The sequence below is a fragment of the Neoarthrinium moseri genome, assembly GCF_022829205.1.
Source record: "Neoarthrinium moseri strain CBS 164.80 chromosome Unknown scaffold37_Wmoseri_CBS_16480, whole genome shotgun sequence".
Classification (NCBI taxonomy): domain Eukaryota; kingdom Fungi; phylum Ascomycota; class Sordariomycetes; order Amphisphaeriales; family Apiosporaceae; genus Neoarthrinium; species Neoarthrinium moseri.
This window is the reverse complement of record NW_026055151.1, coordinates 285,209-308,803: the sequence shown is the minus strand read 5'-3', so window position 1 is coordinate 308,803 and position 23,595 is coordinate 285,209. Positions and strand designations below refer to the sequence as shown.

General features: G+C 54.2%; 7 protein-coding genes across 7 annotated transcripts; 3 read left to right on the top strand and 4 right to left on the bottom strand.

The window, feature by feature from the left end:
- Positions 1 to 290: 290 nt before the first annotated feature.
- JN550_008715 (uncharacterized protein) lies at positions 291 to 1,544 on the bottom strand (the record flags this gene model as incomplete). Its single annotated transcript, XM_049320707.1, has 4 exons — positions 291 to 866; positions 931 to 1,241; positions 1,304 to 1,466; positions 1,542 to 1,544. The coding sequence occupies 4 exons, from the start codon at positions 1,542 to 1,544 to the stop codon at positions 291 to 293; spliced, it is 1,053 nt and encodes a 350-aa protein (XP_049169373.1).
- A 2,261-nt stretch (positions 1,545 to 3,805) lies between these two features.
- Positions 3,806 to 5,719, bottom strand: JN550_008714 (uncharacterized protein; the record flags this gene model as incomplete). Its single annotated transcript, XM_049320705.1, has 3 exons — positions 3,806 to 4,953; positions 5,009 to 5,177; positions 5,231 to 5,719. 3 exons carry the CDS (start codon positions 5,717 to 5,719, stop codon positions 3,806 to 3,808), a joined length of 1,806 nt encoding a protein of 601 aa, XP_049169372.1.
- Positions 5,720 to 7,665: 1,946 nt separating this feature from the next.
- Positions 7,666 to 10,474, bottom strand: JN550_008713 (uncharacterized protein; the record flags this gene model as incomplete). Its single annotated transcript, XM_049320704.1, has 3 exons — positions 7,666 to 10,240; positions 10,292 to 10,404; positions 10,457 to 10,474. 3 exons carry the CDS (start codon positions 10,472 to 10,474, stop codon positions 7,666 to 7,668), a joined length of 2,706 nt encoding a protein of 901 aa, XP_049169371.1.
- A 1,026-nt stretch (positions 10,475 to 11,500) lies between these two features.
- JN550_008712 (uncharacterized protein) lies at positions 11,501 to 13,324 on the top strand (the record flags this gene model as incomplete). The annotated part of the gene is made up of 1 exon (XM_049320703.1): positions 11,501 to 13,324. The coding sequence occupies one exon, from the start codon at positions 11,501 to 11,503 to the stop codon at positions 13,322 to 13,324; it is 1,824 nt and encodes a 607-aa protein (XP_049169370.1).
- A 1,312-nt stretch (positions 13,325 to 14,636) lies between these two features.
- Positions 14,637 to 16,031, top strand: JN550_008711 (uncharacterized protein; the record flags this gene model as incomplete). The annotated part of the gene is made up of 1 exon (XM_049320702.1): positions 14,637 to 16,031. One exon carries the CDS (start codon positions 14,637 to 14,639, stop codon positions 16,029 to 16,031), a length of 1,395 nt encoding a protein of 464 aa, XP_049169369.1.
- Positions 16,032 to 16,625: 594 nt separating this feature from the next.
- Positions 16,626 to 17,898, bottom strand: JN550_008710 (uncharacterized protein; the record flags this gene model as incomplete). Its single annotated transcript, XM_049320701.1, has 3 exons — positions 16,626 to 16,948; positions 17,020 to 17,329; positions 17,767 to 17,898. The coding sequence occupies 3 exons, from the start codon at positions 17,896 to 17,898 to the stop codon at positions 16,626 to 16,628; spliced, it is 765 nt and encodes a 254-aa protein (XP_049169368.1).
- A 2,798-nt stretch (positions 17,899 to 20,696) lies between these two features.
- On the top strand, positions 20,697 to 23,412 carry JN550_008709 (uncharacterized protein; the record flags this gene model as incomplete). Its single annotated transcript, XM_049320700.1, has 7 exons — positions 20,697 to 20,732; positions 20,797 to 20,824; positions 20,878 to 20,984; positions 21,050 to 21,634; positions 21,688 to 22,124; positions 22,176 to 22,935; positions 23,011 to 23,412. The coding sequence occupies 7 exons, from the start codon at positions 20,697 to 20,699 to the stop codon at positions 23,410 to 23,412; spliced, it is 2,355 nt and encodes a 784-aa protein (XP_049169367.1).
- Positions 23,413 to 23,595: the final 183 nt, after the last annotated feature.

Below are 23,595 nucleotides of genomic sequence, written 5' to 3'. Positions count from 1 at the left end.
TCCAACGATTCCGAGTACAAGGGGTATCGGACCGGGGGCCAGGGGGCTCCCTACAGCGTTCACCGCTCCTTTTCATCATCTGTCGTCCCTCCTCCAGTCGTCGAACAGATACAAATTAGCTCTTAAGCATGTCTATCCATGGGCCATCCCAGCGGCCTAGGGCATGACATTTTCGTACGAAACGCCGTCTTTCATTATAACCGAGAAGGCTCGAAAATACTGCTGCTCTCGAGGAAACGCTCAACATAACAGAGGAACAAGGCGGACCGGGGGTATAAACAACGAGTGGCTTAACGACGGCCGCTGCGGGCAACGCTGCCCTGCATTTGCTCGAGCTCGCCCTCGAGCTGCTTGATCTGGGCGTGGGTCTGTTCGAGATCCTTGTTGAGACGGTCTCTCTCGGCAATGAGCTTCTGCTCCCATTGGCGGAAACGCTGCTCCTCGACCTTGACCTGCTCGGTGAAGCGCTTGCGCAGGGCCTCTTCCTCCTCCTTGTACTTGGGGTTGTCGAGCTTGCGGGGACGGGCCTCGCCGAACTTGCGGGTCTCCATCTGCTGGGCGCGGTACGCCTCGTAGTGCAGCTCCTCCGTGGTGTGGATAAGGTCCAGCATGTGGGTACGGATCAGGATGGAGCGGAGCTTCTTGAAGTCGCAGTGGTCCTCGTTCTCGACCTCGGCCACACCCCACGAGTATTGACGACCCTTGACGATACGGCCGTCGCTGGTCTTGACGTCTCTCTCCGAGCCGATGACAGCAAACGGCATGGCGGTCATCAGGCTCCTGGCGTGCTGGGCGGCGGCCTCATCGTCCTCCTCAACAGGTGGCTGGTAGATCTTGATGTTCTGGGCCTCAATGACAGCTCGGATCTGGTACATGGTATGGTCAGCGAATTACGGTCTTCGGGTGGGGCAATGGGGAGGGTGCAAGTACCTTGGCCTTGAACTTGGCCAGATCAGCCGGGCTAAGAGTGTCGGCCTTGGCGATGACGGGGATGAGGTTGACTCTGGAGCAGAGCCTCTTCATGACCTCAATGTCCAGAGGCTTAAGGGTGTGGCCAGTGGGTCTGATGAAGTACAAGCAAGCGTGGACACGGAGGTCGATCTTGTCCAGCCGACGGGGCTGCTGCTCCTGGAGCATGTACGACTCGTGCTGGTCGTCGAGGAACTCGATGATGGGCATCCATGAGTCTCGGTTGTTGACGTAGTCGCCGAATCCGGGTGTGTCAATGACGGTCAAACGGACTGCAAAGGGAGGTTAGGATGCGGTGCAATAGCAAATGTGCGCCAACGGAGTAGACGCGTACCCTTGAAGAACTTCTCCTCCAGCTCGGCCTTTGTGATCTCGATCTCGACGGTCTTGTCGATCTGCTTCTGGTGGCGTCGCTTGTGGTCGGCGTAGTTCTTGATGGTGGTGGAGAAGAGGGTGTTGATGAAGGTGGTCTTGCCCAATCCGGATTCACCAGCGACCTGGAGTTGGGGAAGAGGCAAACGGTCAGCTGAGGTGACACAACAAGAGACATTTCGCCCGGCGGAGGGACATACCATGATGGTGAAAGCAGCGCCTCTCTTTGCGACAATCTTGTGACGCTCTGCCCAGGAGTTAGCACATCAGCCGGAGGTCGACCGTACGATGGACGGGACAAGACAAGGGGGGCCGGGGGAGGACGTGCGGTTGGGCAGATTGGCAATGCCAATGGCAGTTGCGGTTCCTTGCTGGGCGGACGCCATCGTGCTGCAGTGGACGCGGTGTCGCGGGTGTCGATGGGGGAGACGATGCGAGAGGCAGAGGCGGAGGCGGAGGGCGGGAGGCGGTGATGGGTTGTTGGCAACTCGGGATGGCGTTGAAGGGGTGCGATGTTGTTTGGGGACGGGCTTTCCAGAGTTTAGGGGAACAATTGTGGGCCTGACACCGCTAAACGTCCAAAACGCCAATGGGGCCCGAGCTCGCCCGTGAGGTATGGGGAAATTTCTGCCAGGCGCCACCGCCCAGAGTTGCTCCAACCCAGCCCCTTGACCCCCCTTGACCCCCCTAGACCCCCTTGATTGACCCCTGTAACGCGTACCTGCCAGACCCCTGAAATTGAAGGGTCCAGTCAGAAAGCCAGCAACTTAAGCCCAGTGGGCTTTTTGACAGCCAGCCCCAATCTTAGTCCAATTAGTGACTGGACCCTCTTGAGGCAATCCGTACGGTACCCAACTTCTTTAAAGTTAGCTGTGACAGAGCAACGGAGCAGTGCACGATTCCGCTCAACCGACAAACACGCTCACACGTACCACTAACTGCTGTTTGAGGGTTCGTGATCCACCCTGAACCGCCCACACCTATCTCGTCCTCTGCAGGTGTCGTTTGCTAAGAGCAAAGTCAACCAACTCCCGGTTGGCACGGATTAGCGCAGCCTGAATCCGTCATGCAATGCCGGCGAAGTGCCCGTGCTTCGCTACACTAGCCGCAACTGCCATGAGAAAGGCCTGCACGGCAACTTGCCCCAGGAAATTATTCGCACGCTCTTTTTGACGGGTAGAGACAGAGGCGGTGGGCTGTCTTCTTTGCATTGAGCTAATTCGTACATCCGTACGATATTGGAAACCTCTTGTCAAGTCTGCGCTTCTAGGAAGAGCGACCCACATGCCTCCGCGCTTATACTCCATGGCTTACATATGCTCATGTACCGTAGTCTCTATAATCAAATACACAGACCAACGCCTCCATCCACATACACAATGATACTTGCTCGAGGACTCAGATTAACCGCGGCAATATAGGCAGGTTTCTAATGGATCAAGGAAATGTAACCGCTCTGCCATGAGTATCCCCTCAATCTGCGTGTTGGCGGTATGAAATGATCCGTCGGTATGTGCTAAGAAGGCTTCACTTGAGAGAACATTCGGGTGTATTGTCAGGCTACGGGTCTTGCGTAGAAACATCCAGCTTCTGATTCATTTATCTTCTGTATTTGCTTCGACATCTTTCAGAAGTAGGGCTGTGTTTCATTGGCCAAGGACGATAGGCATCTTGCAGCACCAAACGAAAAGGCCTATCGCGAGTAGGAACAGCACCAGCCCGCCTCCAATGACACCCCCTATTATTGCTCCAGCCTGGTCACCGCTGTCCCTGAGCACATGGTTGGCATGGCCTGTTTTTAGAACAGCACAAGTTGCTATAGTGCCGAGAAGTGCCAGAAAGGCAGTTGTTAACCACGCGGTTCTACTAACGGTAACCGGAGAATACATGTCTCTTGAAGAGGACCCAAGCTTGCCCAGCAAGTAGGATCGTAACGTCCTCTAGACAACTGTGATTTTTATAGGACCCTCCAGTGGTCAGAATGGGTGTAGTCTTGTCTGAAGCCAGTGTTAATGCTTCGAAGTTTGCGGTAGGTGGTCATTCTCGGAATCCTACGGAGTCACTCAACCTATTCAAGTCATCAAACTTACCATCGTGATCACATGAACTCCAACCCACGAAGACCACGGCATAGTTTGCAGGCCTACCAAACATCGGTATCAGTCTCCGACCCTGCACACACACGCATTTCTTTTTTTTCTTTCGCCGGTAACGTGAATCTATTAAAGAGCACTACATTGCTTTACCATATATGTGTGTCATGGTCTCGTAGCGCTGAACTCCACAGGATGCTATGCGGAAAGCGATCTTCATGCTGCCTCACAATCGTGCTGTCCATATCATGAGTCTCGGACAGGATGTGCAGGGAAACCTGCCCTCTGGCCATCTAAACATGAATCCCCCGAAAAACGAAAACCCCCCATCGTCACATAGAAATTACCTGAAAGCCAACTGCCAGCCATTACTACTGCACCTGCAGAACCTTGGATTTGGACGCCTTCTGCTGCTGCAGCGCCTCGACCCACTTGTCGGCCTCCTTGAGCGCCTTGAGCGGGTGCTTCTTGCGCTTGAGCAGATAGCCCTGGATCTCGGCGGGCGAGAACTGGAACTCGGGGATCTTGTCGGCGAAATCGCGCGCCACGCCCGGCAGCTGCTCCACCGATATATCAAGGTCGCCCGACTTGATCGCGCTCTCCGTCTCGGGCGGGACGGCGTGCCCGTTGCCGAGGGGCTCTGCGGCGCGGCCGTCGGCGGCGCCGTTTGCCTTGGTGGCCGAGCCGTTCGCGCTCTGTTGCCGACGCCCCTGGTCCGCCTCGTACATGCGGATGAAGAGCTCCTCGGCCTGCGAGCGGGTGGCGTTGGTGAAGCCCACCTGTAGATCGACCCGGCCGGGCCGGATCAGCGCCTCGTCGAGGGACTCCGGGACGTTGGTGGTCATGATCAGCACGCGGCCCTCGTGTGATGCCACGCCATCGATGGCATTCAGCAGACCGGAGAGAGATATACCCTTTTTGTCATCATTGCCTTCCTTCTTAAGGGCTTTGGCCAAGTCGCTGACCTTCCAGTCGTTGGGTGTGTCCTTCTGGTCACCCTTGCCGCGAGTCCTCTTAGCCTCCTCATCTTTAGCGAGTTCCTCAGCAGGGCGCTTCAAGCCGGCTGTGTCGATGTCCTCGAGAAGGACAATACATCGACGCGGCAGGCTGCTGAAGAGTGCGCTCAAATCCTCCTCGGTAAGAGAAGGTTCAAGGAGGGATATAACGTATATGTCGAGCCCAAACACACCGGCGAGGGCAAAGGAAAGACTGGTCTTGCCAGTGCCCGGCGGACCATGGAACAGGTAGCCACGACGAAGCGGGATGCCCCGGTTGGCGTACCAGCGCGGGGTGGCAGGGTGCAGGTACTCGTTGATGTCCGCCAGAACCTGCATTTTCTGCTGGTTGTCAAGTACAACCGTCTTCATGTCTCGGATAGGTCTATCGGCAACTTGTTGCCAGCAGTGGCGGCCACCATATCGACGCAGATTCTGGGGGCTGGGTCTCTTGACAATAGTTCTGGCGTGGTGGTTGTTGTAATGGCATTCCTTAACGTGCTTCAGAAGCTGCTTGATAGGTTCTAATCTTTGGTCAATTTCGCATCATTGGGAAATTGTTTGCGTCTGGAAACTCACCGGGACTGCGGCCAAAGCACGAGATAATTAAGTCCTCTCGGTCCTTGAATGACGAGAACCCGCTGCTGGCACCGTCATCGAAAACGGACTCTTGTTTACGATGTAGCCCGAATTTCGTGCCGTTCCACCTGAAACTGTGCACTCCGATTGCAGGAATAAAGCGGGGAGGCTATTCATTGTAAGTTATGTTCCAAGGAGGCAGGGCCAGATAGTACGACGTACAGCTCTTGCTTCTTGGTTGGAAAAATTCAGGTAGACGCCGGTTTGGTCTCGAGAGACGTTTGAGTCATCCTCATCTTCCCATGCAGTCTTGCTCACAGTCTCGGCAGTCAGTGATCTTGAGTTGAACATCAAGGGCTGCTGGGCAAGCCATCTCATTAGGTGTACGTAGATGTCGTCGTTGCTTCCGATGTGGATATTACTCCGCAAGTGTTCCGTGATGAAGCCGTACAAAGTGCCATAGCCTTGGCGCAGCAGTTTGTTCATCGCCCAAATCATACCGAAAAAGGACAGAATCCAAGTGAAATCCAAACCAAGCCAATTGCCGATGAAGCTGTACATGGGCATGAAGGCCCGCAGCCCAAGCAGCGGCAGTAAGGTCTCGACGACGTTTGGCTGCATGTGGTTCTGACTGGAGGTGTTATTTGTGGCGGCAGAGACGTTTTCTGCCACCGTGGGGAGAACCCCACGAAGCATAGAGTTGATGTCCATGTTTGCACAGCTCTTGCGCAGACACCTGGGCTTGTAGTTGATCTCGAGAGAAAAGAACCAAACTCTTCAAGTCTTCAAGCTGCGCCGGTTTGTGTAACTTGAGGTCCGAGTCCTTAAAACGATCGGAGTATCTGGTGCCGTTAGAAGCAGAGCAAACTCAGACGACTCGAAGGAGTAAGCCGAGATTTTATATTTCAAGGGTGGTGATAGTGACTGGTCGCTGGAGAGCCGCACCAGGGCTACTGTGGGGAGGCCGCCTTACCAGGCAAGAACGCGCGTAGACTTAGCCTAGAGAGGAGGACTGTTGGTTCGCCACCCTCGAAGCCTTACTCGCCCGCGACACCAACGTCAGGGATGGTTGTGGTAGGGATTGTTGAGGCAGTGAATTACTGCCTGGTATCAATTCCGGGGTCTCACACCTAGATAGTACCGGTTTTTACAAACCCTCAGTCTTACAGTTTGACTGTTGTGGTGTCAAGGGTGTCATATCATACTGCCCGACCCTGCGGGATGTGTATAAGCTTGCGTATTTTCGGGGGCTCGGCGCTTGTTTGTCTTGCTCGCGCACGAGGTCCGGAATCCGTGAGAACTTCAACAAGCGGGACCAGGATGAGTTTGGATAGTCAATTCAGAAGTCTGGCCATTCACCATTGCGATAATGATGTTAATGCACAATTAACCGGAGTGTAAGAGCCACTGTAGGGTATCCCTGAAATGCATGAGATACTGTATAATTGGTCAGTATATGTGTAGTGAGTCACCTACGTACTCAGCCTGCAGTAAAGACTTCCGAGGCGACTTCAGACTCAGATCATAACGCCTTTCTTTCTCTATGGGTCAGTATCCCAAAAGCTTTCCTTGACGGGCTACTCCGACCAGGTTGCAGTACTTTTGGTGAAGTGAGACCTGTGGCAAATTATAGGCAGCTTTGCTCAAGGCAGCAGCCACAACCAGCCATGATGACGTTTTGGCGGGTGAGTGGGGTTTAGCACCAGTTCCGATCTATAACTGTTCACAGATTACTCGGGCCACACTGTAAGCTCGCTTCTTGAAGATCACGGTACCCTCAAATTGACTTCAAAGCTACGTTTTGCTTGAGGATGAATTGTGCGAGCACCGAGAGAAAATATACTGGGACTCAGAGTGTTTCCTTAGTTAGGTGGGTCGACCCACATGAAGCTGCTACCCACTTAGTATTGCATGTCAGAACGTGCTGAGAAAATCTGTGTCTGCCGCTTATGTATGAACAACTTGTCTGCACTTCATTTGGAACACTTGGCTATTTTCACGAGATGCAAGCTGTTCGGACACTTTGGTGCTGAGGCTTGCGCGTCGGGCTTCACGTCCTTGTTGAAAAGCCAGGCAGGAGTTGACCAGAATGAACCAATATTCTCATATCGGAACGCAAAGGACTGGGATTTGACCAAGCTTTGACCCAGCCTTATTCTGTAGAAAACAGAAAATTGCCTAGATACTCAATATAAACCGTGAGAAATTCCCGCGCCTAGCGTTTTCGTCAAGATGCACAGCGTGAGCATTGTGTTGTGGCTGGATACCATTGGACCGGTATGCTGCATTGTGAACATCATGACCGCAGGTTCCATGTTAAGATCACCAGACCATCTAAAAAAGCAACTTCTCATCAACGCCAGGCTTAAGGCGATTCTCGAGAGGATTTTATTTGCAATTGAACTTATGGATAAACGCCAGACTCCCTCGATTGGGGATCTCACATAAGGTGGTGTATACAGCTCTTAAACAAGATTGCTGCTCCTTCCGTGCCCAACCTATGTTATCTATAAGTGGCAAGGATCATCGCATCCACCTCCCCAGGCCGGAAGGAATGAATCTCCATGGCTCAAACCTCATAGTTCGCACGAGGCCAAAAGTCGGTCTCGAGAGTGATGGCTCTATCCGTCCCTGAAGCTTCTTCCCTTTCCGATCTATTAATCCAACCCGATCCAGTCGTCTTCCGAGCCCACTTCTTCGGCCATGGCATCGTCACCAGCGGGCATCAGAAGTTTCGCTGTCTCGTTGCTGTCCTCTAAGAGAGCCTGGCCATCATTTCCATCCCGAGTCTTGTCCTGAGCTTGGCCAAGCAGGTAGTCAACCATGTAGACGTTCTCATCAGCCAACCTCCGTATTTCATCTCTCATTTTCGAAACTGCCCTAGCAACAACTCGTAGCTCAACGTCTACCTTGCTGCGATTGGCAGAGAGCCATTTTCCATGTTTGTCCATGAGGGCTTTGATCCAGAGCAGACAGAACTCCATGTGCGGTGACTCCTCTGTCTGCGCAGCCACAAATCGCAGTAGTCTGGACACGTATACGGTAGGGAACTGCTCTACCACAAGAGGGATTTCAGGGTATGGAATTGCCTGGAACACTCGCTTGATTAAGCCTGCTTCGTTTAGTCGGAAGGCCATCACAAGAGCTTTCAGATAATCCTGGTCGGTTTGAAGAACTGCAAGTGTGGAAGCTGGAGTGATTTCGATGTTGAGGTCGAACGGATCAAACTGAAGGTCATTGTCCAGGCTGTAAATGAGAAGTCCTTCGGTAGATGCTGCACAGAATGAGGTACCAGCAGGGGAGAAGCCAACGCCAGTGACCCTTACTTCCGGAACCTTTTTCCTAGAGGCCGGGTCGCCACGTTTTGATCCTGGCAGCGAGGTGTCTTTCCGGGCTTCGCGATCTGAGTTTTCACCCTCATCATCCAGAAGGCCTTCAGGTCCTGCCTCGGTCAGGAGCTTGCTGTTGAGGAACTCCTGGGTTCCAGACAAAGATAGGTTGACGCTGACGGTGAACTTCTTCAGTAGAACCATGGTGCTCACTGAGTACAAGCATATATACTTGCTTGTACCACCAGCCAACAAGCAGCTGCCGTCCGTGCTGTATCGGATCGTACCGAAGCTCTTGGTTCCAGAAACGTTCGCGGCGGTCCTTCGGTCTGAAATCTTGCGTCCTCCTGATACATCTCGGCGGCCATCAAGTCCAGATATTTGCTCTGCTTCTGCGATAGACCAAAAGGTCAGCTGACCATCCAAGGTAGATACGGCCAGCTGTGCTGAGTCTGGCCGGACGGCAATGTCTAGAATGTCAGCCTGAAGCTGAAGAGGTTCACTCGTTTGTGTGCGGTTGAAGATGGACCATATCCTGGCAGTACGATCCCAGCTCCCACTGACCAGCAAGCCACCATTGGGTGCGAAAGCCAGCGCTGATACAGGTCCCTCGTGTCCGGAAAGTTGGTCGAGCAGCTGACCAGTCTGAACAGACCAGATGTGGATGTCGAACGAGTCCAACGAACCAGCAGCAACGACCTCGCCACTGGGATCCACAGCCATACAGGAAAACGACAACCTCGTTGGCGCGGTGAAAGTCCTGAAATTCCGGTACCGTATCAAATCCCACGCTCTGACTGACCCATCCAAGCTCGAGGTGAAGAGTACATTTCCCTTCTTTGCAAATTCACAGGCCGTAACGCCGCTGGTATGCTCGGTAAAGGTGACAATGCAGAAGCCAGACTCAACGTCCCAGACCTTGATCTTGCCATCATCTGCTGTTGTGATGATCCGTTGCCCGTCAGGAGAGTAGACTAGTGAGTTGATCGAGTCAAAATGCCCTTGTTGCTTCAGGATGTACGACTCGGATTGCCATTCCCAGACGAGGAGCTGGCCTAATTTCGATGCACCAAATGCCAGCCACTCTCCACTTTGGTTTATGGTGACGAAGTCGATCTCGTTCTGGGATATGCTGAGGGTGTGAATCATGTTGAAGTCCGGCATCTCGTACAGTCCAAAAATGCCATTTGAAAACCCAGCGACCAGAAGGTTAGACTCTGGGTGGTACGATGCGCATCGCACTGTGGCGCTGTTTTGCATGAAGTAATGCTTCTGCACGATTCGCCAACGCATATCAGCCGCTTCGTCATCCTCCATCTCGTCGTCTGAGTCCTCGGGCGGCGGCGCGTTAGGGTTTCTGACATATTGCCAGTCGAAAACGGCTCCGTCCTTGCTGACAGTATAGATGGTCTCCTGGTCTTTCGAGAACCAAGCGCCAATGACGGCCTGCTTGTGTCCTGACAGTACCGTTGGCACGAAACCGTCCTCAGGGTCCAGGCTCCACACTCTTGCGGTCAAATCCTTGGAGGCAGTCAGGAAGAACCGCGAGTCCAAAGACCATTCTATGTGGCGCACATCGTCGAAATGACCAGTATGGGTATGGTGACGCACGAAGGGCGCAAACTCCAGTTCACCCTCGGTATTCGCATCCGGCGTCGAGGGCACCTGCCAGACCTCAATTTTCCTGCCCAAGCCTACCGCAAAATGACGTCCCGAAGGCGAGAAAGCGAGAGCTGTGACCTTGGATCGGAACGAGAAGTGGTATATGGGCACTCGGCGCGGCACATTGGTCAAGATGGCTTGTCCATCCTCGTCAACAGATAGCAGCAGGTTGCCTCGCGGCGTGAGTCCGATGCGGGCAATGTTCTTTCGGTGGGCAAACGGCAACGTGTATGACTTATTTCTAGGGGACTGTGAGCAGTTGAAAGCGGCGTCGGGGGCCAGGAATGCTTACTCTACAAGGTTGAAGACGGTCACCCTGTTGGAGACTGGGGAGAAGAGACATGTGCCGTCGGGGCTGAAGACGAGGTTGCCCTGGCAGTAGACAGTGCCTAGCAGGTTCGAAAACTGGCGGTTTCAATCAGCACACGGTCGCGCAAGCATGGCGCATGCATCTCACCTTGAAGTCTGTCTTCATCTTCACGATCTGCCCATTGCTGGCTGTAAAGGTGACCAGGGCCTGTCTATTTCGTTTGAGCTGCGACAGCCCTCCAACTTTTTTTCTTATCAGTTATCGCCGATAAGATAACTGGGGTAGAGAGAAAAGACGCCCAAAGCTCCACACCATAAAACTGACGTCTGCGGGCTACGAGGTACAATAGGCCCGCAGGCTGCGGCAAGTAGATCGATCTATAAAGATCTCAGAACTTAAGGTACTCTATCACAAGTGATTTATATATCATAAATCCAGAATTCTTGGTATGTCTATACAGTCAATTTTCTTGATGTACTTGTTGGATCTGTGCTTAGATACGCTTGAAGAGTGATGGTTAGGATTTGCTTCAGGGCGGGTCGTGTTTGAGATCTTCAGTCGACATCTCCCTCCAGGAAACGTGGTAAATAGCATAAACGAACTGCCTGCGTCTAGACTATTGCGACTTGAAATTGGTCCGAGACCTACTGCAGTACGGTAACTCGTGCATTGGAAGGAGGGAGGTTGACACCTCTAGCTAAAAGAAAGAAAGAAAGTTGGCAGTTGGCAGTTGGCTGATCACAACCCCTGAAGACAGCAGAAAGGTGGCGCCCATAGCGGCTCGTCCCCCACAAAGTGGCCTGTGCAGTGCAGCCGCGACAGGGGAGCCAGGGGCGCCAGGGGAGCTTCCAGGACTTTGGCAAGTTTTAGGAGGAGACGGGTTGCTCATCGCGTTTATCTGCATTTCCTCCCGCCTCGTCCACTGCGCATGTTCGGGCTTCTCCCTCTGTCCTTATTTGGCTCTTTGGCTCTTCGGCTCATATACACCTTTCGGTACTCAATTGGATATCATTAATCCGTCCATTCACTCGGATTGTTGCCTAGGTTTGATTCTCAGCCTCTCTCTTTGGCCCCTGCTTTCGGCTCTCTCGTTGCAGGCCACGAGTTATACGACGAAATCTGACCGCGCCTCAACGCGATGGGTGCTCCCGACCGACCACTTAACTTCATTTGAGATACGAAGCCACCGCCATGGCCGTCCGTCGCATGCGCATCATACTCGCCGTTGTCGGTCTTTGGCTTCTCGGCTCTTGGTGGTACACATGGGGCCCGTCTGAAGGTGTCCGACCCGCGGCCATGCGACCTGGCAAGGCCGGCGACTTGGATTACGGAGAAGCCTTGGAAGACATGCGCTGGAAGAAACTGCCGACCCGCTACCCAGTCGAGACATTAACCCCGTTGCCCACAAAGCCCCGGGCCGCACCGATTCCGAAAGTGCAGGCCACAGAACCGCAAGAGGACGATGCGTCCAAGAAGAAGCGGCTTAAGCGACTTGCCGCTGTCAAGGCTAGCTTCCAGCATAGCTGGAGTGGATACACGACCTATGCTTGGCTGCAAGACGAGGTTACTCCCGTCACTGGCGATTACAAGAATCCTTTCGCCGGATGGGCAGCGACCTTGGTTGACTCCTTGGATACGCTATGGATCATGGGCCTGGAGGACGAGTTTGCAAAAGCTGCCCAGGCATGTGATCAGATTGACTTTGCAACGACGCCGGCCAAAGACATCAATGTTTTTGAGACCACGATCCGGTACCTCGGTGGTTTCTTGGCGGCATACGAGTTGAGTGGGAAGAAGTATCCGAATCTGCTCCACAAGGCGAAGGAGGTGGGAGAACTGCTCATGTGCGCGTTCGACACCCCGAACCGGATGCCCATTTCACGATGGGACTGGCGCAAGTATGTCAAGGGCCAGGAGCAGACGGCGCCGCGATCCGTTCTCGTGGCAGAAATTGGCTCCCTCACCTTGGAATTTTCCAAACTCTCCCAGCTGACCGGCGACCTCAAGTACCACGACGCTGCACAGAGAATATCGGACCAGATGGAGCGAGGCCAAAGCAACACGTATTTGCCTGGCATGTGGCCTGTAGTCCTGGACGCCTCGAAGACCCCGGTCGAGTTCACGGGGGATACGTTCACACTGGGCGGCATGTCAGACTCTCTGTACGAGTACTTCCCAAAGCAATATCTGCTCCTTGGCGGCATGCTGGAGCAACCTCGGAAGTTATACGAGGGTTTTATCGATGTCGCGAAGAAGCAGTTATTCCGTCGTGCCTTGAACCCGGAGAACTTGCCGCTGCTCTTCTCGGGCGATGTCAGAGTGTCAAGTCCTTACGACACCCCCGAGATCAAGATGACGGCACGAGCCCAACACTTGACATGTTTCGCAGGTGGCATGGTGGGCTTAGCTGCCAAGATCTTCAACCGGCCCGCAGATATGGACATGGCCATTCAGCTCACAGACGGCTGTGTTTGGTCCTACAAGACTACCCCCTCGGGCATTGGCCCCGAAATATTCACCTTCATTCCCTGCGATCCCGATACCAGCAAGGATGACTGCAAGTGGACCGAGACACGGTGGATGGACAGCCTGAAGAAGCACTGGCGCCCCCATCAGGAAGGGTTCTCGGACAAACAGATGCAGGATATTGTCGACGCGCGAGAGTTGCCCAAAGGCATGCTGGATATCCACGACCGGAAGTACATTCTACGACCAGAAGCAATCGAGTCCGTCTTCCTTATGTACAGGATGACAGGTGATCCGACGTGGATGGACAAGGCCTGGGACATGTTCACTGCCATTGAAAAGCACACGCACACCAAGATAGCGGCAGCGTCGCTGGACGACGTGACTAAGGAAAGGCCATTCCAGGTCAACAGTATGGAGAGTTTCTGGCTCGCCGAGACGCTGAAGTACTTCTATCTAGTTTTCAGCGCTTGGGACGTGGTGGACTTGGATAAGTGGGTGCTCAACACAGAGGCACATCCTCTGAGACGGGCGGATGCGGCGTTGTAAGCTTGCGATACCCTTGTGTTTAAGTGGGTTGAATGGTGCTTTGGGTGTCCACTGCTCTCAAGTCGGGACCGGGAGCGGGTGGACACTATAGGAGGTGCACATGTGGTTCATTACACCAAGTGCTTATAGATGATCCCTGACGTGAATAGAACGGGCCATGCTGGGAGTAGCCATGGCATAATTACATCAAGTATCGGCCCATCGTCAATCGCGACTATATTCGAGGAGCTCCATTGAGAAACGGGTGGACCTGGCCATGTACATAGGTATCTGTTCGTCTGTAGCGTGGGCTCGTCGTGGCTAGCTAGGCCATCGAGCGATTCCTCGGGTGCCGTGGTGCAACTATGAGCAATCGTTTCCGAGTTTCACCGAAGCTGAAACGCTTAAGCCCCTCGGGACGATCGCCGCACCCTGGAGCCGGGGCGATATATAAAGACATTAAGGTCCCCTTGGATTTGAGCCTCAAAACTCTACTTGAACCTCTTGGAAGTGTCGCAGCCTCCAGGCCGAACCTCCCTTCGACGTTCTGGCGATGCCGAGCGCAGACTGCAGCTGGTCCGTACGCTGCACTCCACAACGCCCCTTGGCTTTTCCACCCGCGGCGCCCGTCGCCCAACTGCCCACCCCAAGCCCAAGGGCAAAGGGGTTTTTGTTTGTCGGCCCTTCAGATCTACTAGAGAGGTGCCTGCTAGCCTTGGCACTGCCCCAGCCAGCGTCACTGCTTGGCTGCCAATCTCGAGCCCACGCTGGCCACGTGCAGCGCAGACCCTCCCAATCGCAGCCCTCCCCCCCGGCGTGGCAAGATGGTGATGCTAGCGACGGCTTGGTTTTTGCTGTGCCTGTCTGACCTCCGCGTGTATCGCGCACACACAGCTGCCGTGCCGAGCACTCGCCAAGGAGCCGCGCTGCCACTACACCGAAGGTTCCCCTCCTGCGAAGGAGAAAGCCTCCGCAATCAATCTAGCGTGATCTGATAAAAGTTGAGTGATCTCCTTACGTGCTCTCATTTCTCGGGCTACCAAGACACCCCGAGCTTGGTAGCCGTTTCTCCTTCCTCTCTAGTTGCCTCCGTCATCCCTGGCTGCAATCTGCCTCGTTCTTACAGTACGTCCTGGGGAGGTAACCAGCGCACAAATCGGACCTGGCCGATACCTATAATCTCGCTCGTCGCCCTACAGTAGTCTTGTTCCCCCAGAGCTCGCAGCAGCACACTCTTCCTTCTGCCCGCCAAACATACTCACGACAGGAAAACAAACTCGAAACCCTGTGTCGCCGGCTGTAAAAGAAGCTCTTTCACCTTGTTTCAGGAGCCATGGAGCCCGATCTCTCCAACAGCATCACGCTGCACCCGCATCCTTTCCAGCTTCATCATGAGCCCAGTAACCACTCCCGGAGCTCGACTCCGAGGCACGCTGCGCAGTCCTCGCCTGCGAACGGCAACGGCACCAGCACCGGCGTTGAAGCCGTAAATGACGACGGCGAGCACCCCGTTGCCCGTCATCCGTCCAACATGAACGGAAGCGATGTTGAATCGCAGGCGACCAGGCGGTATTCGGGCAGCGACCCTTACAACCTCCAGTCGGCGTTCAAGACTGACGCCCAACTGGATGAGATCAAGGCCAACACATCTCGCAAGCGGACCGCGGATGCGCCAAATGGCGGCAAATCGCTGACTGCTCGCCTACCTGGTCGCAGTGCATTGAAGGCCCACAAGCTGGAGGGCTTCTACAAGGCGCAGAACGAGACAATTGAGCGGTTGCTCAAGACGGTCGAAGAACATCGTGCCGAGGCGCAGCAGACTCAGGGCGATGACCACCTCCGGCATCAGATTGCCGTTTATGGCAGTTTCGCAGCAAACATCATCCTGTCCATCTTGCAGATGTACGGTGCCATTTCCTCTGGCTCTCTGTCTCTGTTCACGACTATGGCAGACTCCATCTTCGATCCCATGAGCAATCTGCTCTTGATCCTCTCAAACCGAGCTGTCAAGCGCGTGGATCCAAACCGATTTCCCAGCGGTAAGGCACGTCTCGAGACGGCCGGCAATATCTTCTTCTGCTTCATGATGACAGCCGTGTCCCTCATCCTGATCGCCTTCTCCGCCAAGGAACTCGCCGAGAACGAGCACGAGGGTGTTAAGGACTTCCATTTCCCGTCCATCATCGCTGTAGCCATCGCTTTCGCCACCAAGCTTGCGCTGTTCCTGTACTGCTGGGGTATCAAGGACAAGTACAGTCAAGTGGACATTCTCTGGCAGGACCACCGCAACGATCTGTTGATCAACGGCTTCGGTATTCTGACCTCGGTTGGAGGATCCAAGCTGGCTTGGTGGATCGACCCCATGGGTGCCATCATCCTGTCCGTCCTGATCTCCGTCATCTGGCTGCGCACCGCCTTTTCCGAATTCATGCTGCTCGTCGGCGTCGTGGCATCGGTCGAGATGCAGCAGCTGATCACGTATGTCTGCGTCACGCACTCGGACCTGATCCAGGGCATCGACACCGTGCGCGTCTACCACAGCGGCCCACGGCTCATCGCCGAGGTGGATATCGTCATGGACCCCGAGGCCAGCCTGCGCGCCACGCATGACGTAGCCGAAGAGCTGCAGTTCAAGTTGGAGGACCTGCCTGACATCGAGAGAGCCTACGTCCACGTTGACTACGAGACCACACACAAGCCGGAGCACTTTTTGAAGAAAGAGCTTTGAGTCGAGGCCAAGCTGTAGAGGCAGCAACGGCGGAGCACGAGCAAGCCGTTTGGTTCATGGTGTTTCCCTTTGGCGCAGAAGAGGGTTGTTTTACTGCAGTGAAGGTTTGCAGCGATTCCGGATGGTTAAATAGAAAAGTTGGGGTGCATATAGAAGGACATTGACCACAACAGTCACTACTGCGGTTCGGTACACAGACAGCGTTGCATTGCATCCTCATTTCATAGTGTCTAGTGATAATTTACGCAGAATCAACTTACAGTTGATCCCAATGGTTGTTGACGTGATGGCAGTGTGATGGGCGGCAAATCGGCGTCAGTGGCATGCCAGTTGCAGTTTCACAACCGCAGGATACCCATTTTTTATTGGAACCAAGGTGTTGCCGTAAATATTTTTTCTTGAGCAGCATGCTAATGGGTATCATGGATCAGTAAATACCTATCGAATCCCCTGAACGCCCGATACAAGTACACCACTCCGAAGGCGATGTAAAGGCAACGCGATGTGTGCAAGTGGCCGACCTGCCCTTTGAAGAAATGCGCAGCACTTCTGGTCTCTCTCGGAGCACTGCCAGTCGACGTCGGGCAACACCGCCTAGAACACCTCGCCGAACACCGCGCGGCACCACCGGCACGGGTTGCAGTAGGTGCGCTTGTCGTCGAGCACGTGCCAGCGGATGAGGCGGTGCGTCTCCCGAGCCCTGGACGGCGACGGCCGCACCGAGCTCAGAACGCAGTGCGGGAAACACGTCCGGCTGAGCGCCCGCCCGTCCGTCTGCCACTCCTGCCTCTCGCCGCTCACCCAGTCCATGCACCGGCACCCGGCGCGGAACCGCATGTGCCGGATCTGGACCAGGGTCGACTGCCGCAGGTGCCAGAGGAAGTCGTTAGTGGGCTGGTACGTCTGGTATACGAGCACTTGGGCGGCCGTGTGGGTTAGTGAGAGCGTGACGGATAGAAGGAAAGAGGAGGGGGAAAGGCACACTCACCACTGACCAAGAAGTCGTTCTTCTGGTACAGGACCGTCGTGGCCTCGGCGTTGATCTGCCGGCATGTTCGCAGGAGAGTCACATGCGGCCGCCACGGCGCTACCATGTCGCACCGGTGCATGTGGTTGCACCAGCTGCACCGGGCCCCCTCGGTGGGCTGCTGTCGGCGGTGCGCGGATATGGCTATCACGTCTGGCGAGCACAGGAGCGTCTCGTAGATCTGCAGGCGCAACTCGAGGGGAAGCTTCTCCAGGAAGAGGCAGATACCGACGCCGTTCCCGCCAGGTTCGTCCGCGGTCTGCCGGGAAACCTATGGCCCGTGATTAGTCCTGGTGTGATACTCAACGGTGGCGAGCTTCAATTCAACGGGAAATGCAAACAAAGTTTATGCAACTATGTGGTTTCTGTGGTCTTTTTCAACAAGGGTGGATATACTCTGCGAGTATGTTGCTCATGAACGACCTCGAGTGATTCAAGAAGAATAGCGAGCTCATTTGTCTTTTGTGTTCGCCATGATGGGTGTCCTGTGCCTGCCAAAGCATCTTCATTGAAGTGAAACAATTCGCTTTGTGACACTGTATACTTTCCTCTCCTTATAGCTGTGAATATGGTTTGCGGCCTGCTGGAGCGTATGCATATCATTCGCATCCAGTAGCCCATTCTGGAACACCCAGACGGGGGGTATAAATGCTTACGCCAGGGAATCTGTGCATAATAGCAACCGCCATTGGTGAACTGGAAACTTACAATAGCTCGGCTCCTCGGTGGTTTGCTCTGGAGTACAGGGGATTCGTTTCTCTTGCGGATTGTCGTAATTGATGCTCCAGAGCCTCGGACGACCTTCTTCTGAGAGCCTGACTTGGCATATCCTCGAAGCATGCTGGATGGTGCTGATGATTATCTGCTTTCCCTTGGCTTTTTCACCAAAGGTGGTCGGATGGCGGCTCGAGACGAGACTAACAAAGCTTGAAAGCGGCGTGTGTTGAAATCGAGAAGGAAGCTGTCATGGCTCGAGAGTCAGAAGGCGCGTCTGGGATGTGTGATGACAGGTTGCAAGTGGGAGGTTACTGTGCAGGACTGGGTAGACAAATTTCCCATTGACTCAATGGTTTCCTGCTTGAATGCCTCGCCAAATGTTAAGTGGTGATTGGAATATGCTCGCCCCCAAGGTGGTTGTGGTGGGGTCCCCAGGCCACATAATTGTCAGGTAACTTACACTTGCCTGGTGGCGGAGCAAGGGCCAATGACCATATAGTACTCTTTTCTAATAGCACACATAGTAGCAAGTGCCTCGACGCCTTCAAAGATTTATTGAAGAAATAGGAAAAATAATCATAGTGCATCCTCGCACTCAGTATCAGTATCAAATGCAATCCAATGTAAAAAGTGCTAAAGCACATTCGTATATACATTAGGCCCACCTGTATCATCCCGGCTGTGCCTAGGATAGGCATCGGATAGGTACAGCTAATCAGGTACGACCCTCCACATTGCTACATCAAATCTTTATGGCTTGCACACATTATTTTCGGAATCTCACATTGGATAATGATAGTCATCAAACGAGCCAATGCATTCGGCATTTGTGTGATTTCAGTATAACATGTATGGTGGATTTGACGTGTGTCTTACCCCTTATCCCCTCTTAGCTAATAGCGAAGAACCAAGCCTATTTACGATAGACTCGGCAGAACTTCAGGTGCAGTTTTTCTTTTCTTTTGTTTTTCCCTTCAATACAAACCAGAACCAAGTCAATGAGTTGCTGGTCAAGTTGGATGGACCAGTGTCGGATGTTTCCATCTCTTGTTGCATGGCTTGGCTCTCCTGAAGGTGCATTCCTTCCTTTGTTACCGAACTGGACTGACAACGAGAATGGTTTGAAAACCGGAAACCAGATATGTCCGCCCCGCGTCATATTGGAGGCAAAAAAGGCCGTGGTCTCGTGGTCTCTTCTTGCATCCCCAACGGCAGATCTGCTAATGTGAGATCTTGCCTAACCTGGGCAACTTGATAGCTGGCGTCGAGTTGTGGTTGGCTCAGCTTCTCAGAGAATGCGGGGGTTCCGCATTGGAGGGGAAGTTCGAGGTTGGGGTTGGGAAACAAAGAGCCGTTTGGTCAAGCTTCCGCTGAAGGTCATCAAGGTTTCGTCACCCTGCTGCTATGGAAAAGCAAGTGACCAGCTCTTCTGCAGGAAAGATCAGCCACAGTGGGCACGATAGTATAGGCAATGGTTACAAGAGCCATGTTCGTGATTTCACATTGTCTTGAGAGAAGACATGGAGAGGCCATGAGCCGGAAATCTGACGCATGCCGTCGACATTCTCGGTCGGTTTTAGTTATCTGCTGGCCAGCCGGCCGTCAGAAGACGTAAATAGAGTGCTGTGGGAGAACTGAAGCGTAACAGTGTAAAATTTATGAGGTCGTATCGGCCTGGTGATAGCAGGACTTGCTGCATGGCGTGGGTCGTGCAGATTGCAAATTCCTCACCTTGCAGCGTCTGTAATCTGCGGATATTAAGACCATCCCTGCGTCTGCATCACGAATAACCCTCCGTCCGTGATGGTTTGCGTGCTGGAATGGCCTACTGGCGAACAATAATTATAATCTACGTTGGAGGATTTGTTGACTTACGAGACGGTATATCAATCGGCACTGATCACTAACTAAAGGCGTTGAATGAATGTATTGTATCCGCTTGCAACCTAACGGCCGATGTGGATGTTCGCTGCACAATGATGAAATGCACGGGTGCAGACCAGGGTCTTGGAAGGGAGCTTGGGCTCTCTCGGCGCACTAGCGCAGAAGTGGGGAGCTCTCGGGGCCTTTGCGAGGTGCTAATTTCGCAACCGACCGTGATGGGGATCCCTGATCAAGCGATGGCCAAATGGCGCTCGCCTTGATCCTCCTCTGCTCCTCCTCTCCATCCACTGTCTCCGGAGTCCACTTTGTCCGCCCACGGGGACTTGGAGTGACGAAAGATGGAGCCATAACTAACGAGCACCGCTCTCGACTCGAGTTGGGGTTTTGTCTCCAACATCTAAGCACATTGTGACCTCTCGCCAACACCCAAGACTGGTTCCCTGGAGCCACTGTCAAACGAAGTCTACATAGCAGTCAGGCGTCCGGGATCCCGTAGCCATCGGCTGAACCTTAGCGGCATCTTGCATCCCAAGTGCCTGCGAGCTCGCTATTGTTTTGTCTGATCTGGTCACACATCGCCGGCCCTGTGCTGCAAATCCCGGCGAAGGCTGCACGGCCGGACTAGCAGACGCCGCCGGCCCATGACTTTGCCTGGGCCTTGCACGATACCGGTATCAATCCCCAGGCTAGCAGGGAACGCAGCTCATCGATAGCTACCTGGGTTACCGTTTCCTAGGCTTGCTAAGGCGTGCATCCTGTCGAGAGGTCAGCAGCTGTTTTCCTCGCCCCTCGCGTCGTCACCGAGGAAATTGTCGCCTGACCAATCCACAGCTACACCGCGCCCACTTGCCTCAATCGTCCCATCGCCGCGCCGCACTCGTTCGCGCATTTCTCAGTTGTCTGTGTGCTTCTCTCGCCTCTTGTCTTCCGCGTCGTGCCCTTCTCCCCAAGGCGACACAAAAGAGTTTCTGGTCCTCCATACAGAGCGGGCGCATACTCTCCATTCTGGCGTTGTTTTGTTCCAAGTCCTGCACACAATGGCTGTGCCAGGAGCGGAGGATGTCTACCTGACTGTGAGATGCTCCCAGCGTCTCTGCAAAACCCGCACACAACTTGCTAACCAGAGCATCGCATCAGCTACTACTAAACGACACCTACTTGCCCGGTAAGCGCCCGAGCGCCAATTGGCTTTTTACAAGCTCGCTGACTCCCTCGTAGGCGCATTGGTCCTGGCGCATTCCTTGCGAGATGCCGGCACGACCAAGAAGCTCGGCGTCCTGGTCACCTTGGACTCGGTAGCGGCCGAAGCTATAAGTCAGCTCAAGGTACGTCTGCTGCAGCAACACGACACGCCCCGTTGGCGAAGGCTGTCTAACGGAGTCCAATCCAGACCGTATACGACTATGTCATCCCCGTGCCCCGATTTCGGACTGCATTCCCCGAGAATCTGTCGCTCATGAACCGCACCGACTTGCACTCGAGCTTCACCAAGATCAACCTATGGAAACAGGTCAATTTCCGCAAAATCGTCTACATAGACGCCGACGTCATCGCGTACCGCGCGCCCGATGAGCTGTTTGACATCCCACATGCATTCTCGGCAGCGCCAGATATTGGCTGGCCCGACATTTTCAACACGGGTGTCATGGTTCTCACACCCAACATGGGTGACTATTATGCCCTGGCGGCCATGGCCGAGCGGGGCATATCCTTTGATGGAGCGGATCAGGGTCTCCTGAACATGCACTTCAAGAACGGCTTTAATCGTCTTAGTTTCACCTACAATGTTACGCCGTCTAGCCACTACCAGTATGTGCCTGCCTACCGTCACTTCCAGTCCAGCATCAACATGGTCCACTTCATTGGCCCTGAGAAACCGTGGTTTCAGGGACGGTACGCCAGCACTGGGAGCGGTCCTTATGATGAGATGATTGGCCGGTGGTGGGCTGTATATGACAGACATTATCGAGTTGCTGTAAGTACTTCCGACATCTGCTTTCTCGAGAGCTGGGCAGTAACATTCTCCAGTCACCGGGAATCACGCCTTCCCAGTCAACGTCGGAGCTGGTACAATATTTGACCAAGGGCGAATACCAACCCCCCAAGCCCCAAGTTGTCCACGTCGAGCACGTTGAAAGAACTGGTGAGCCCTATAGTGAACACGACGGCGACGAATCGCAACAGCATGGCTTTCATCATGATCCAGACCACCCCGAACATCGGGGCGAACACCAAAGTCAACAGTATTTGGAGCATCATGTAGAAGCTCAGCCTGGAGCCACCGCCCAGCCACACGAGCAATTTCCTAGCGCATCGTCCTTAAGTAGTTCTATTGAGGGAACTGAAGCTGAGGCTCGCAAAGAGCAGGTTCCTGAACCGCATCGCCATGAGGCAGCGCCACCCCCTCCCGAGCAGCGGAAGCCTGAGCCACCCCCTGTCACCTTCGCTCAATGGGACGCTCAAAGGTCAGTCAAGTCCGTATGTGTAGTCACGGTACCGGCGCTAACAACAAGTAGACATCCTCCCCCGGCGGACTCTAAACCGGAAGCTGCGAATTTCCCTGCTACGATATATCAGATGTCACAAGATCCTGCCCCGTTCGTCCCTCCCGAACGATACCCAAGCCCTCCCAAGAACATGTGGTACGAGCCGCCGAAAGAACCACCCGCTCACCGCACGCAGAGGCCAAAGTTGCTTTTCCCCTGGGAAACCAATCAACCGCAGCCTACTCGTGTCTTTGCCGATGAGACTTCTCGAACGAAAGAAGCAGCTGAGTCAGAGGCGTCAAGTACGCCTACGGGTGAGCCATCGGCTCTTGTCCCTTCTGAACCTCGGCAGTCGACTGAGTCCTCAATTACAGAACATTCCACTACGGAACCGGAGAGAGAGCCAATCACACCCGCCACCCCTACCATTCACATCACACCATCGGACCCTTGGACTTCTTTTACGCGCTCGAATGCTTGGGACGAAATGCCCGAGATCGAGCGTTACGTGGACAAGCTGCAGAATAAGCACCGCCGTACAAGAAGTCTGAAGTCCCCTGGTACGATTGATCTACCGAGTCCCGGCGGTGCGGTGGACGAGCGTGACTGGCAGAGGCGGGGCTCGAAGCTGACTGACTTCCCGTCAGAAGTGGAACGGCCTAGTCTCCCGGTCACCCCGGCACCAATCCGCCGGCCAAAGTTCTGGGGTGGTGGCGTCCCTGGTATCGGCGACGGTGACGAAGATCCTCTGCTGCCGGCCGCGGAGGGCGTGCCTGGCCAGAGCGAATGGGTATGTGCGCATGGACTTAGGTGGAAGCCATCAGACTGCCTCTGCGACCTGACTAACGTTCTGCGTTACCATAAGGATCCTGTGGCTCAGCTTCAGAAACTGGCTAAGCAGCAGTCTGAGGCCGTTTTGCAGAAACTGGGTGGTGCTTCACACGACAGCGGCACTTTGCCGCCGCGCCCCGTGCCTTTCGGCTCAGAAGAGCTGACGTCTCCGACGTATAAAGCGCAATCCGCCAAGGTTCTGAGCCCGCAACCGGTGAAAGGGAGCGCGAACTCTAGCCTTGTACGTGATATTGCTTCCAACGAGGAGAAAGCGCCTGAGAGGTCGAAGCAACCAGACACTGGCGCTGGGCCAATCTCAGTCTCACAACCGAGCTACAGCGGACCCGGGGCTGCATTCGAAAAAGGCGAGGATATCCCGCAACGCGAGACCCCGCTGCTGCCAACTGAGGAGGAGCGAGATATCCTGGAAACGTGAGGAAGCGATCTCGGGGTTTCTTACTAATGGTTCAGTGCTAGTGCAAGTAATGCGTGTTGAGCGAATTTGGGCGGCTTCCGTTGGGCGCGCCGATGAGAATCGAGAGTCGTGTGTACGACAATGGGTGCCGGAGGGTTGCTTTCATGATACACGACTCGCGGGACTCAACTTGGGACGGAGGGG